At 65.2% G+C, this 13,410-nt stretch overlaps 1 protein-coding gene and 1 long non-coding RNA gene across 5 annotated transcripts; one reads left to right on the top strand and one right to left on the bottom strand.

Moving 5' to 3' along the window:
- Nucleotides 1-306: 306 nt before the first annotated feature.
- On the bottom strand, nt 307-11,156 carry TCIRG1 (T cell immune regulator 1, ATPase H+ transporting V0 subunit a3). 4 transcript variants are annotated; one of them, XM_059149644.1, is made up of 21 exons: nt 11,030-11,155; nt 9,763-9,827; nt 8,454-8,581; nt 8,013-8,091; nt 7,006-7,226; nt 6,830-6,915; nt 6,482-6,608; nt 6,313-6,395; nt 6,063-6,156; nt 5,752-5,964; nt 4,997-5,141; nt 3,186-3,325; nt 2,955-3,112; nt 2,791-2,881; nt 2,090-2,208; nt 1,768-1,981; nt 1,402-1,527; nt 1,161-1,265; nt 966-1,083; nt 536-713; nt 307-452 (listed from the first exon to the last, which is right to left on the bottom strand). In XM_059149644.1, the coding sequence occupies exons 3-21, from the start codon at nt 8,568-8,570 to the stop codon at nt 377-379; spliced, it is 2,490 nt and encodes an 829-aa protein (XP_059005627.1). In that variant the 5' UTR covers nt 8,571-8,581; nt 9,763-9,827; nt 11,030-11,155; the 3' UTR covers nt 307-376. The 4 variants fall into 4 exon arrangements, 3 of the variants coding, with proteins under 3 accessions (XP_059005627.1, XP_059005642.1, XP_059005634.1); XM_059149659.1 differs by having other exon boundaries at nt 8,454-8,574; XM_059149651.1 differs by lacking the exon at nt 9,763-9,827 and having other exon boundaries at nt 11,030-11,133.
- Nucleotides 11,157-11,276: 120 nt separating this feature from the next.
- Nucleotides 11,277-13,294, top strand: LOC131816696 (uncharacterized). The gene is made up of 3 exons (XR_009348146.1): nt 11,277-11,368; nt 11,708-11,902; nt 12,217-13,294. It is a non-coding gene; the product is annotated as an uncharacterized LOC131816696 (long non-coding RNA).
- The last annotated feature ends 116 nt before the right edge of the window (nt 13,295-13,410 follow it).

Below are 13,410 nucleotides of genomic sequence, written 5' to 3'. Positions count from 1 at the left end.
CAGAACCTCCTTGGTCCTAGGTCTGCCCCCACTTCAGCCCAAGGCTCTGGGACTTCTGCAGATGAGCTCATGGGGCCTCTCCCCAACTTCTCGAGAGCCCAGGTCCTAGACCAGGGCTTCCCACCCCAATGCACCCTACACCAAGCTCAATCCGGGACAGCATACGGAAGAGGGGCATAATACAGCCAGGCACGGAGTCCAGAACACCAAGCATCTTACGAGATGTGACCAGTCTATGCCCAGAGCCCAGGCCCTGCCACCCCAGCCTCACCAGCCCCTGGCATTGCAAACGGGACCAAGACACAGTTCGTCGTCCATCTTTATTTCTGGTCTCTGCAGGCAAGGAGAGGGACCTGGGCGTGGCCACAGGTGGGCTCTAGTCCTCCCCGGCGAAGGTGAAGGGGCTCAGCTTGTAGCCGCTTCCCAAGTAGAACTTGTTCTGGAATTCCACCCTGGGGGTGACAAGGGGACAGCTGGTGAGGGGCAGGCCCCCCAGCCCTCGTGCTGCCCGGGGCCAGCCAGGCGGGCCGCTCACCAGTGCAGCCGCAGTGCGTGCAGGAAGGCCGAGAGCCCCTCCATCACCAGCAGGATGGCCACAGTCAACACGGCGAAGGCGGCGAAGACGGGGACCAGCACCACAGCCGCCACGCCCAACTCCCGGCCCATGCGCAGGCCCACACGCATCACCATGGCCCACAGGACCTCCGACAGCTCTGGGGGGCAGGGAGGTAGCTGTGGAGGCCAGGGCCCAGGGGGTGCCCACCCGGCCCCCGTGGCAGCCTGAAGCGCCCTTCCCCTCTGCCCCGGCCCCATTCCCTGGACCTTCTCGGACATCCTCCCTTTACAGAGGGATGCTGAGGTCCAGAAAAGTGACCCGCCAGGCCACCCCGCCAGTAGCTACGAGCGTCAGGTGCAGCTGGGACCCGACCCACGGCCAGTCCGCCCGCTGGGGCCCCCTCGCTCACGGGCATGGGCCAGACTCAGGGCCCAGAGGCGCAGGTAAGACGCCGTGTTGGAGATGCAGCCCAAGCAGAACTCGATGGTGTGGATGGCCTGGTGCATGAGCACCTCAGACAGGACGAACTGGGGGGCGGGGGACAGTGAGGGGCCAGCCGGGCTGACAGCCACCCCCGCCCCACACTCAGGAAGACCACACCCACCTCGGCCTCCTCTCCGTCCCCTGGGCACCCTGCTTTCTCCTCATCAGAGCCCCAGCCGGCCACAGAGGCGTCGGAGGAGTCCAGAATCCCTGACTTGTCATCATCCTGGGGGTGGGGGGGCAGCATCAGCAGGTCCTCCCCCACCCCCACAGGAGGCTGAGAGGCAGCGAGGGCAGGGGTCAAGCCTCCCATCAGCCTTCATGCCCTGGCCCCACCCTGCACCCCTGCTCCGAGCCTCTACCGGCTGGCGGCCAGTGGGCCTGGACGAGCGGCGGCGGTGCTGCCAGTACAGGAACAAGGGTGTGCCGAGCAGCAGGACGGGCACGGTGACCAGGGCCAGGACCACCAGTGTAGACTGCACCACCTCCTGTGGGGGAGGGGCAGAGCTTGAGTCAGGGTGGCCTCTGAAAGCCACGCACCCAGTTCGGGGGTGGGGGGCAGGGAGCCTGCAGCCCACTCCTCCTCACCCCCAGGCCCCTCACGAAGCGGGGACACCACGCTGTGAGGAATCCTTCCGGGGGAGAAGGGCACCCACAGCCTCACGCCCGCATCCCTGCTTCTCAGAGGAGAAGCCCGCTGCTCAGAGTGGCCCCCAGCCCCAGCACACCTGGGCAGGGAAGAGGGCTTTGTTGGTGGGGCTGTGGGAGAAGAGGAACATGTTGATGAAGTGGATGAGGATGCTGGGGGCAGTCGCTGCACTGGTGACGGAGATGCACAGCCACTTGTAGATGACCAGGAAGACGAGGTAGCCAAAAAGCCCCAGCAGGAAGATCAGCTCGGGCAGGGTCTCCAGGAGCAGCCGGTGCCACTGGCCAAAGTGCCTGAGGGACGGGAAGAATGGGGTCTCCAGGTCACCCACCGGGCCACCATGGTCCTGCCTGTCCAGGTGTCCTCCCTCCCTCACCCGGCCGGGGAACCCGGGCCCTCACACGTGGTTGAAGACTCCCAGGACCACCCCGAAGGTCATGTGGGTGACCCCAAGGATGACGGACATCTTCATCTTGAAAGAGTTGAGGAAGCTCAGGTGGTTGACGGCCAGGCTCCAGACCTGGGGTGGCAGGAGGGACAGGTGGCACACACGGGCCTCTCTGCCTGCATCCCTCTTAGTAGCCCCTCTGCCCCTGGGGGGCCGTACCACTGTTTGCAACCCGTTGGCCCATGGTGGGCCAGCAGAAGGGAGCGGTGATGTGCACAGACAGGCCGGGCAACCGGGGCCCAGACCCCGCTCTTCGCTGCCATGTGACCCTGCCCACAGCTCTCCTGTGCCTCTGTGTCCTCATCTGTGAAATGGGAGCCGTGCCAGCATGGGCTCATGGGACCATCACCAGGACTATTTACCGCGTCCTGTCACGCGGAGAGCACAAAACAGTGCCTGGACAGTGGGCTCCGAGGAAGCCAGCGCTGCCACATGCTTCGCTTGCCTTCCAAGTGGCCGCTGTGTGGTCCCAGCAAGGTGGGCCCCTTGTCCTTCTAGAGCCCCGCACCCCTGCACCCGGCACCAGGCCAGGCCCTCAGGAGAGGTGAGGGTTAACGTCCGGGTCCAGGCTGGGACAGGGACAGTGCGGGGGTCCCGGCCCAGCCCGGCCCTCCCACCTGCCCACACCCCCCACAGCAAGTGGCCCGGACTCACGGGGTCAATGCCGAAGGGGTAGGGTCCCAGGAAGACACCGCTGACCGCGGGGTCCAGGGTGAGCAGCGGGTGTTCGGCCAGGAACGTGTCGCTGTGACAAGAAGGGCGAGGGGTCAGGAACTGCCGGGGGCCACAGGGGCTGCGGGGCCGCGGCCGGGCCTCACCTCCAGCCGGACTGGGTGGCCATGGCCGCCACGCTCCAGCCCGAGGGGAAGATGGTCGTGGCGCGGCTGAAGCACTCGTTGTAGATGAAGCCGGTGTAGACAGAGAAGAGCCCCATGAGCAGCAGCAGGTAGCGGCCCGTGAAGAAGGTGCGCCAGATCTGGGCGTGGGGCAGCCGTGAGGGGCGGCCCGGTGCCCCCGCTCCCCACCACCGCGCCCTGGGCCACCCTCACCTCGTTCCGCGCCGCCTTCACTGCTGGCCGGTCCTCCGCGAGCACCATGGCCAGGGCGAAGAGGAACATGAGCAGCCCGTGGCCCACGTCGCCGAACATCACAGCGAAGAGGAAGGGGAAGGTGATGATGGTGTAGGGCGCTGCGGGCAGAGGGGCCGGGCGGTCAGGGGCACGTGCGCGTCGCGGCACCTGCTGCCACAGGAGCCCGAGCCCAGGCCCCGGGACCCAGGGAGACTTAGAGGGGCTGTTGACGAAGCAGGGGTGCCAGACTGCGTGTCGGCATCCCCGAGCCTGCCACTTCCTGGCTGGGTGACCAGGGACTAGTGACTCAACCTCTCAGAACCTCTGTTTCCCCATCTGTAAACTGGGGACAACAATGCTCCTGCTTCGTGGGGCTCCTGTCAGTGAGTCTATCCAAGGGCAGTACGGGCAGCCGCGGCACTCAGTGAGAACCAGTTCCCGTGGGCAGAAGCTCCGAGAGGCCCTCCTGACCCGCACGGGGCAAGCTGCAGAAGGCCGAGTTGCTCACGTCCCCTCCGAGGGCTCGCTTTCCCTTCAGCAAGATGGGACCAATCCCTCATAGGAGTTAGAGGACCTCGGTGCGTGTCCCTGCTCTGAGCGGAGTCGTGTCCCTCCCCAGATGGAGTCCTAGCCCCTCAGACAGCGACCAGAAGGTGGAGGCGGGATCTTTGCAGTTGGAAAGGTCCCTGGTGGCTCCCTGGGAGGCCACCCCTGCAACATTAGGGCTGCCTGGAGCGCCCCCATCTGGGCTGCTTTTTTACAGCAGCCTGAGCCTCCGCCTGCCTCCTCTAGGGGGAGGCTCTGAGGGCCGGGAGCCAGTCATCGACCCTGGCCGTCTGCTGATCAGGCTTGTTCTAAGTGAACAGGCCTCTGCTAACACGGAGGAACCGCGAGCACATGAAACGGTCCAGGGGCCCCAGGACAAGCTCTGCGATGCAGCCCCTGCAGAGATGGCAGGCCCCAGAGGACTGCCCGTGACCTGGTCATCATCCACTTGGTCTCACATCGTGTCCTGGTGTCCTGCCTCCACCACGCTGGGGGGGAACTGAGCACCCGTTTCTAGCCCACCAGCTCAGGCCAGACCCCTCCCTGGCCCACGCCGAGTTCCTTCCAAAAATGCGCCCACGCTCACCTCCCACACCCATTCTTTGGACTCAGAAACCCACTGTGATCCCCACCCAGTAACAAGGGGTGGGGGGCGCTGGGCCCCCTGACCACACCGGAGCCAGCTGGCCACACGAGAAGCCACATCCAGAGGGAGCAAACTGGGCAGGTGACCGGCAGGTGCCACAGCCGCCCGCCTGCCCCCCAAACCCCCACCTCTCAGCTGCTTCCCTGACTGGTTTCTCCCAGCAGCACCGCTCTTCATAGGCCACTTGTGCCAGAGTACCCCCCCCCCGCCCCCTGCCCCCCCCAAAGGGTCCGCTTCTGGGCGAACCCAACAGCGGTGGGGCTGGACAAGCAGCTCCACAGGCGGAGTCCAGCCTTGGGGACGGCTTCGACCTTCCCTGTGCGGCTCTGAGGACTGAGCTCTTACTCCCATTTTATAGATGTGGAAACTAAGAAACGAGCCAGAGTAAGCGGCTCAGACCTCAAACCTGAGCCATTCCTTTGGCAAAGCCCGTTTTTTCCCGTGCTGGATCCCCGGTCAACTGAGCTAGGGGTGGGAGGGGGGTTGCTGGGGGTGAACACCAGGCTTGGACGCGCCTCCCCCCGCCCCCGACCGTCTGGTGGGAGGATGGGTCCGTGCGGAGATGCCGCCCTCCGGGCTGGGGCTCCACAGCTCTCACCGGGGTTGACCTCCTGGTAGCGGCCCACACCGTAGGCGTCCACGATGCCTTGGAAGCTGGCCGTGAAGCGGTTGGTGCGGATGAGCGTGGGGGGCATGTCCCGGCAGGGGATGCGGTGAACCACGGCGCTCACACCCGCCTCGCTCTGGGGCACCCAAGGGATAGAGGGACAGATGAGACTGATGGTGGGGGCCTTCGGGGACTGCTTGTCACCCACCCCCCACCCCCTGCCAGACCCAGCTGGAGATGCGGGCGCTCACCAGGCAGGCGCCCGGGAGAGCTGGAACAGCCCCTCCCCTCTCCATGGAACAGGACTACCTATTAGCCCCACCTGCCCCAATTCAGGGTGATTTAGGGAGAGCCCGAGGTCAGCTGGACCAGAAATCGCTTGGGAAATAGGAGTATGCTGCTTATCCAGGCGGCCCGGGAGAGGGAGCTGCGTTGCCTACTAGGCGGCAGCAGCTACAGTGACCCCTGGAGGGTCATCACACCCATTTCACAGGTGAGTAGCCTGAGGCTCCCTCCAGTAGCCCCAGATCAGGGGCAGCGCCTGTGGAGCTGGCCTCCCAGGTGCTCTGGTCTCTCCAGGGGCTTCGGACATCAGGAGCAGGGAGGCCTTGGGCCAGGGGGGCAGGACTGCCCCGGAGTCTGAGTCCGCCCCGGAAGGAGGGGCAGCCCGGGGCCAAGGCCCAGCGATGGCAACAGGAAGTGTGTTGGGAGGTGGGAGCAGGGGAGAGCAGGAGATGCCCACTCACCGAGCCATCCCGCAGCACCTGCTGCAGGGCGGGCAGGTCGCTCGCGGCGCACCAGCCCTCGGCGATGAGGCACTTGTGGGTGGCGCTCACGCTGCACTGGTTGAGCACCAGGTACACCGCCTTCATCTTGCGGGTCTGCACCTGCCAGGGCGGCAGCAGCCGCTGCACACGGCCCAGCACCTGGCTCAGGAAGCGCTCCGTCTCCCCCAGGACCTGAGGCCAGAGCAGGAGGTGAGGGCGGCCGGGGCGGGGCAGGGGGCGGCGCGGGGCGGGGCAGCCGGCCACGGCCACGGCCACGGGTGAGCACCCACCTCCTGCAGCTCGTGGCTCTGCTGCTGCAGCTGCTGCAGGACTCCCAGGCGGCCCTCCTCCTGCTCCATGAACGGGAACACGTGGCAGTGGAAGCTGGTGGCGAGGAGGGGTGATGCGAGCGGTTGGGGGGAGGGGGCAGGGGGCTCAAGTTGTGCGGAGGCTGAGTCTGAATGGTGCATCCGGGGCAGGGGACGGGGTGGTGACACTCGCCCCCGCCCCCTGGGGCAGAAGGCCCCTCATGGAGCTCACCAGTCCGTGATCTTGCGGATCTTTTGCCCTATCTGTTCGCCCCAGTAGGAGATGAGGAAGGTCATCCACGTCGCCGGCTCCCCCTGCAGGACGGGGCCGCTTGACCTGGACTCCTGGGCTCCCACCCCAAGATGCTCTCCCCGACCCCCCCCGGGCCCCCAGCCTGTACCGTCACCGGGTCCTCCAGCGGCTGCTCCGTCTCCCGGAAGCTGGCGATAAGGAAGCCCCGGCAGGCCCTCCAGAGCAGGCGTTCCAGGGCGGCGGCCTTGGCGGGCTCCACAGCACCTGCCACAAAGCTGCCAGGCCAGGCCACCGTGCTCAGGATGGCGGAGTAGGACAGCGGCCCTGCTCCCTGGAAGGAGGCCGGAGCCCGAAGCCGGGCCAGAAGAGGAGACACCCTCGAGAGCAACAGAAGTTGTGGGCCCGAAGGAGGAGGCTGCGAACAGTCTGAGGGCGGCGGAGGAGAGCACTGGACAAGGAGCTGGCCAGGAAAGATCTGGAACTTCCCCTTACTTACTTGACTCTCAGGTCCTGGTGGGGCCCCCCGGGCGGCTGGAGCAGGGGGGTTCTTTCCAAGAGCCCATCTGCAGGGGCGGCTGCCGACTAGGGGCCAAGAGGCACCACTGAGCCCCTCGCCCAAGTAGGGGCCTGGCCCCCCTGCCTCTCCCCTACCCCGTGGGGGCTGATGCTGACCTGGAGGCGATGGCCCTGGCCCAGCACGGCCGAGTGCAGCCGCAGCTGGTGCAGCTGCACCCGCAGGGACTGCTGGTTGCCCCGCACATCCCGGAGCTCCTGGGCCAGACGGTCCGTCTCCTCCTGGATGCGCAGCAGGTCACGGGGCGGGGGCGCCAGCAGCCTCCCCTCGGGTGGGGGCAGCACCAGGCCAGCCCGCCGCACTTCCTCCTGCAGGAAGGCTGGGTACGGAGTAACAGGTGTCAGGGGAGGCTGTTGGGGGCCCACACCAGCTCACGGCCAGTTAGCCAAGGGCCACCTAATGTCTACGGGTCCCAAATGCCACCCCAAACTCAACTGGCCACCAGCTAATTGATTCACTGAGTCCACGACCCCCAGAAAAACCCCAGGCCAAACTCTATCCCCACAGGGCCACTCTCCCTGTCCTGAGCTCTCTCCCTTGGCCACTGTCCCACTGGGCCTGGGTCCCACAGTGGGGTCCAGGCAGGTTGGCCTGAGCACTGGGGGGCCCGGGGCAAGAGCGTGCATGGAGCCTGCTGCCTGAAGGCTAACAAACCGTTAAAATAAATGTGCTCTGTTCTCCCCTCTCATCAGCTCCTCCTGGGAGGGGCTGTCAGAGGCCGGGGCCAGAGTCCCCCTCACCTGGGTTGGAGAAGCGGCTCCTTGGGGCACTTGACCCTGGATCCTGGCCTCCCCCACCCCAGTCCATCTGAGAGACAGAGAGAGCTCTGTCCAAGTCTCTCTCCTGCTTAGAAACTGCAGTGGCTCCCAGTGTTCCCTGGATGAATTCCTAGGCCCTCATGTAATATTCGAGGCCTCCTCCAAGTGAGCCCCATTCTCAAGGGCACCCCACGGACCCCAGCGGCCCTGTCCTGGCTCTGCAGCGCCTGGCCTGGACTTCCCTTCTGCCTTCCACCTGGAGCACCAGGACTCTTCCTTTCAGGCTAAGCTCAACTGGCACCCCCTCCAGGAAGCCTGCCTGGGATGTGGGCCTGAGGACAACTCACTGAAGGTCTTCTCCAGCTCTTCACAGCGCCGAACGTCCCCCACAAAGCGTCTCTGGAAGGCGCTTACCGAGGCGTTGAGCTGGGGTTGCCGCAAAGATGGGTCAGACTTCTAGGGAGGGGGCTAGGGAGGTCCCCCCACCCCGGGGCCCAGGCTTGACTCTCGGCAGGCCATAGCTACTCCCCCCAGAAAAGTGTTGAACACACCACGAGCCTCCAGCAGCCCAGCGGGAAACAGACCCGGCTTTGCGTGCTCTGGGGAGGGAGTGATGGGGTCCCTGGAGGCAAGGTGGCCTCAGCGTCGAGGCTGGCCTTTCCGAGAGGGGAGCAGCCACAGCAGAGGTTGCCAGGATTTCAAGCTGGGGCCCTCCCCGGGGGAGGGGGCCTGCCGTCTGGGACACGTAGGGACGAGGCCCCCTCCCGCGCCCGTCCGGCCCCACTCACGTCTCTGAACTCCACGAGCCCCAGCTCGCCGAGCTGGCTCACGCAGGTGTAAGCGGCCGAGGTGGGCAGGAAGAGCTGGACCAGTGCCACCTCCTCACTCCGGAACATGGCGCCCATGGTCCTGCGGGCTGGGCTGGGGGGGGTGGAAGGCTCAGTCCGGGCGGGCTGGACAGCTCCCCACCGACTAGCAATGCCATCTGCCTCAGCTCACGTCATCCATGGGAGGTCTGCTACCAACCCCGCCTGACATACGGGGAAACTGAGGCCCGGGCAGCTTCAAAGGGGTGCTGAGGTCCCACAGGAAGTAAGTGGCACAACCGCGAGTGCAGCCCGCCCTGGCTGGCCTCACGGCCTGACCCGCGCCCCATCCCCGCACTGGCTTTTCTCACATGCACCCTCTGCTCCCGCTGTCCCTCCTCTGTGACCTGCCCTCACCCTGGGCTCTACTCGTCCTTGGGGCCCCAGGCCAAGGGTCGCCTCCAGCAGCTGGCCTCCTAATTGCCACAGCCCTCGTCCATCTACACCAAGGAGCGTCCGTCCATGTAGACAGACAGCCGGGGCTGAAGGTTGGGGCTGTTCCCCAGTCCCCGAGTCCCCCTGCCAGCTGGAGCCCCCCTGAAGGTCTCTGCGTGTGCCGAGGGGGTGGGAGCCTCCAGTGGGTCCCCTGGTGCCCTCACTGAGGGCAGAGAAGCCCGAGGCCAGGTTGGGGCGGGCCCTTCCCCCAAGGCTTGGACCGCTTGGCGGCCGATGTCCAAATAGGGGCGGAAACAGCCTTCCAGGTGTCGAAACCCAGGAAAGTGAAACTGTGGAAGCTGACAGGAGCAGGACGGCCTGGCGGGGCCCTGCCCAGATGCCGCGGGGGAGGCCCTGCAGATGCCTCAGCCATGAGCCAGGGCTCCACGGCCATTGCTCTCGGGGCCCAGGGCCAGCCACTTCCCCTTTGTGGGACTCAGTTTCCTTAGCTCTCATAGTGTCAGGGAAGGGGACAGGCGTGGGTGAGGTCCCCAACTGAGGGTGACCATTTGGTGCCAAAGCGCCGCCTGCTGTCTGGGAGGGTGGGGGCCTGCCCAGCTGGTCACTTCCTCCCCTGGGCCTGGTTTCCTTCAGTCTAAACAGGGAATGCAGTCCCTGCCCCGGCCTGGAAGAGGAAAGAAGGCGGAGAGGCAGCCCAGGACTGCAGCAGCCCCTGGCCCCAGGCAGAGAAGTGTGGGCAGGAGGGGCTAGGCTCTACCCCCAGAGGGCCAGGGCCCAGGCTCCAGAGTGTGGCTCAGGCTGTGACTGGCTGTGTGTCCTTGGGGGAGCCTCTCACCTTCTCTGGGCCTTCTCTTCCTCTTTGGGTAAATGGGACTTGGCCACCCCCAGCAGAGACAAGACCTGGGTGGGCAGATGACAAAAACAGAGGTTCCACGTAACCCCTCACGCATTCTAGCTCACTGCAACCTAACAGCAATCCTGGGGAAAGAGGACCTTGTGGCCTTGTTTTATGGACTCACGGACGGCTCAGCACACCTGGAGAGGTGGGGTCTGGGATCAGGTGGTCAGCAGGTGGCTAAGTCAGGCCAGAGCTGGCCTTGGAGCTGTAGGTCTGACGTCCCAGGGCACAGTATGCGCTCAGGGGAGGGCTGTTCTCCGCCCAAGGCCCCCTGAAAGGCTGGGCGGGACAGATGAGGGGGTTGTAGGGAACCAGGTCTGGGGACCCAAGGGATGCAGCAGCCCCAGGCTGTGGCCAAACTAGCCTGGTAACTGTCACTCACAGGGCCTCGGCCTGGGCAAGCCCCTTGGGAATTCCCTTGGATGGGGTGGGCGGGGTGTGCAGGGACCTGGTCAGACCCCCTCCCCCACAGGTGAGGATGCCACTGGCTCACCCCTTACCCCCCATCCTCTGCGGCCCCTACCCAAGCCGGGGGGGGGGGGGGTGTACCCTACTCCTTTTAATGGAGCAAATGAAGGTTGCTCAGTCCTTTGGCCTTCAGGATCCAGACTGCAGCCCCTCCTCCCTCTGTTCCCCCCTCCTCCTGGTCCCTCAGGGGCTGAGGCTAAGGCCAACTCCTTCAGGAACCCACCAGATCTCTGCTCTAAGCCCCTGACCCATGATGAGAACTGAGCTGGAGAAGAGAAGGCCTGCTGCCTCACCCATTCCAGACTGGTAGGCTCTGGAGTTAGAGCAACCCCACTTGCCTCTAGCTCTGCCTCTTCCTAGTTGGATGGGACTCAATTTCCTGATCTGTAGAATGGGTCCCTCCCTCCGAGGAAGATGCCGCAGAGAAAGCCCTGAGCGCCACCAGAGCAGCACCACGACCGGCAGAGTTGGGCCCCGTAGTTCGCGGCTGTTAACTCCCCGTCCTCCTCTTCCCCCCACCCCTCCCCCTCCTCCTCCTCCTCCTCCTCTTCCTCCTCCTCCTCGGCGCCACGGCGGCCCCCACCAAGGCCTGACACCCGGCGGGCCGGCAGACTGAGTCGCATGCACTGGCCCAGCTGGGATGGGGGGTTCCAGGACCCCTTTCTCCGGGCAGGGCGAACCGAGGGTGGCAGACGGAGCTGGGGGGCCCTGCGGATCCCGGCTGGGGCACACTCACCCCCGGGTCCGCCGCACGCGGCGCTGCTCAGCTCTGCGCTCCCGGCTCTGCGCTCCCGGCCGCGGCGCCCACGCAACTCACTTTCCCCGGCGGGCGGGCCGCAGGGGGCGGGGCCACGGACGCCCCGCCCCGTCCCCTCCGGGCCCGGCGGGGAGGGGCGCCGGAGTCCGGCGAGCGGCAGGCGGGGAAGCAGGGCCCCGGGCTGCGGCCCCGCCCGCCCTCGCTGGCTCGCGGGAGGCTGGGGGACGGGACGTGGGGCGGGGAGGCCGGGGGAGCCGAGCCGAGCCGCCGAGCCGCCGAGCCGCGTCGACCGCGCACGCCTACGTGGCCGGGATGCGGGTGCGGGGGGGCGGCCGGGGCTCGGGGATGGGAACCCCCCCCACACCTAGAGGGCTCGCTGGGCCTGCGGCAGATAGGAGCCCGAAGCACTGAGGCTTGAGGTCTAAGGGCTTCGCACCCCACCTCTGGGACCGCTTTCCTGAGGTCGCGTTCGCACGCGGTCCTTACACCTTCCTGACTCTTGACCACCCAGGAAAGGGGCCTAAGCTCCAGGCCTAGGGGCCCTGGGTGGGTGCAGCTCTCTGCGGGCCTTTTTCCCAAGCAGCAGCAGGACACTGAGGGCTGGGCCGGACTTGTGATGTTCCGTGCACCCAATGGTAGTTGTTGCTTTTCCTACAGCCAGGGGCGTGTGACTTTGCTGATTAGCTCCCCACGGTTGGTCATGTCCCAGCACCCCTGAACGGAGGCTCACGAATGCAGCTGCCTGCACTTTGGACAGACCAGGACCATACCATACCCACTGGGGACAGGAAGGACAAGGGGCCTCTCAGCTCTGGTGATCCTTGAACTTCACATGGCAAGGTCCTCTGAGGGGTAAGGGAGCTGTGGGCAAATGAAGCAAGCCCCAGCGCTGGGGGTGGAAAGTTACAGCCAAGGTCAGTATCATCAGAAAAGGGGATGACCCAGTTCTGGGTTATCGTAGGTCTGTTTCCTGGTGGGGCTTCAACCAAACTGAGGTCAATACTTTCTGGTGCAGGGGAAACCGGAACCCCACTGTTACAAAATGGCATCGGAGGTGCGCTCCCGAAACACACAGAAAGTTTGGGGTCAGAAAGGGAAAGGATGAAGTCAGGAGCGGGACCCTCCGACCCATTTTAAACAAATGTGTTCTATTTACCGGTGTACAGATACAGGCTCCGTGACAGTCAGCGAACGCTGGTTGTGTCTGGGGTAAGTGCGATCCAAGGTGACGTAGCATTTTCAAGCTGATGACTGTAGGGCTCCTGCCTCCCACAGCCACTGCGGCCTGCAGGGGCCTGGGCACACATACACTTCCTAGGCTCTGGTCTTCTCTTCAGGCCCTGCATTCCTCACCCCTGCGCCTAGTTCCTTAGGCTGTGGGGGCCCAAGCAGGGCCTGGACCACGTCAGCACCAGAAGATGGCCCAGGTGCCAGCAGCCATGAACAAAGGGAATGCGCTGGGGAAAGGCTAGGACTCTGTGCAACAGGCCTTCTCAGAGCCCTGAACGTGCTCACAGGTGGTGTCTATCCCAGAGGAAAGAGGGCACTTGCGGCATTTCCCACACCGGTCCACAGAACATCCTCCTCTCTCTTCTCTCGACACGGCATCACGGGAGGCTAGCGTTTTGTGAAGAGCACTTTTGGGAATGATGGAAGCGGAGGGGCCCCGATCTCTGACCTGAGCTAGTGTTTTCATTGGACACATGCTGTGTGACCCCAAGCAAGTCCCTCACTTCTCTGAGCTGGCGTGCTCACAGGTACAAACAAGCCAAAGCCTTTTTGCGAGGCACTGGGTCCCAGGGAGCAGGTTCTGGCTGTCCCGTCTGCACCGGGCTAGCACACGACCGCTTGGGGAACCACACACTGCCGGGACTGGGAAGGGGAAGTTCCGAGCACCAGCAGCCAAGCCCGCAGCCTGGTCTGGGGAACTTGGGGCAGAAAGGGGATGTGGCGAGAGATGAGGCAAGGCCAGCTCAGGGACAGCAGGGCCTGTGTCACCTCCTTGTGACTGCTGCCCCAGGCACGCCTCTCCCTGCCCCCAACAAGGACATCCTGGCCTTTCTGAGGTTCTGCCACTCACAGGGCTTCTGCCTGAAGCCTCGGGAGGCTTGACATCCTCAAGGCCATAGCCATGCATGGCCCGACCCTCCGGACACCCAGGATTACAGGACAGCGACCTGAGACTAAGCCCGGGGGACTACGCCCAGGAAGATGGGTATGCAGGAGGATGCATTGTGCCGGGGCCCAGCCACGGCCCCCGGACTCCCACGGAAGGCTGTCACCTCTGCCAGCTTCCCTGAAGGACCCGCCCAGGGGAGGGACCCGCAGGCTGAACCTTTGTGGCCCGGACTGCTGGATTC

The sequence above is a fragment of the Mustela lutreola genome, chromosome 1, assembly GCF_030435805.1.
Source record: "Mustela lutreola isolate mMusLut2 chromosome 1, mMusLut2.pri, whole genome shotgun sequence".
In the NCBI taxonomy this organism is placed as follows: Eukaryota; Metazoa; Chordata; class Mammalia; order Carnivora; family Mustelidae; genus Mustela; species Mustela lutreola.
The sequence above is the reverse complement of the archived record's forward strand: the minus strand, read 5'-3'. Positions and strand labels throughout refer to the sequence as shown.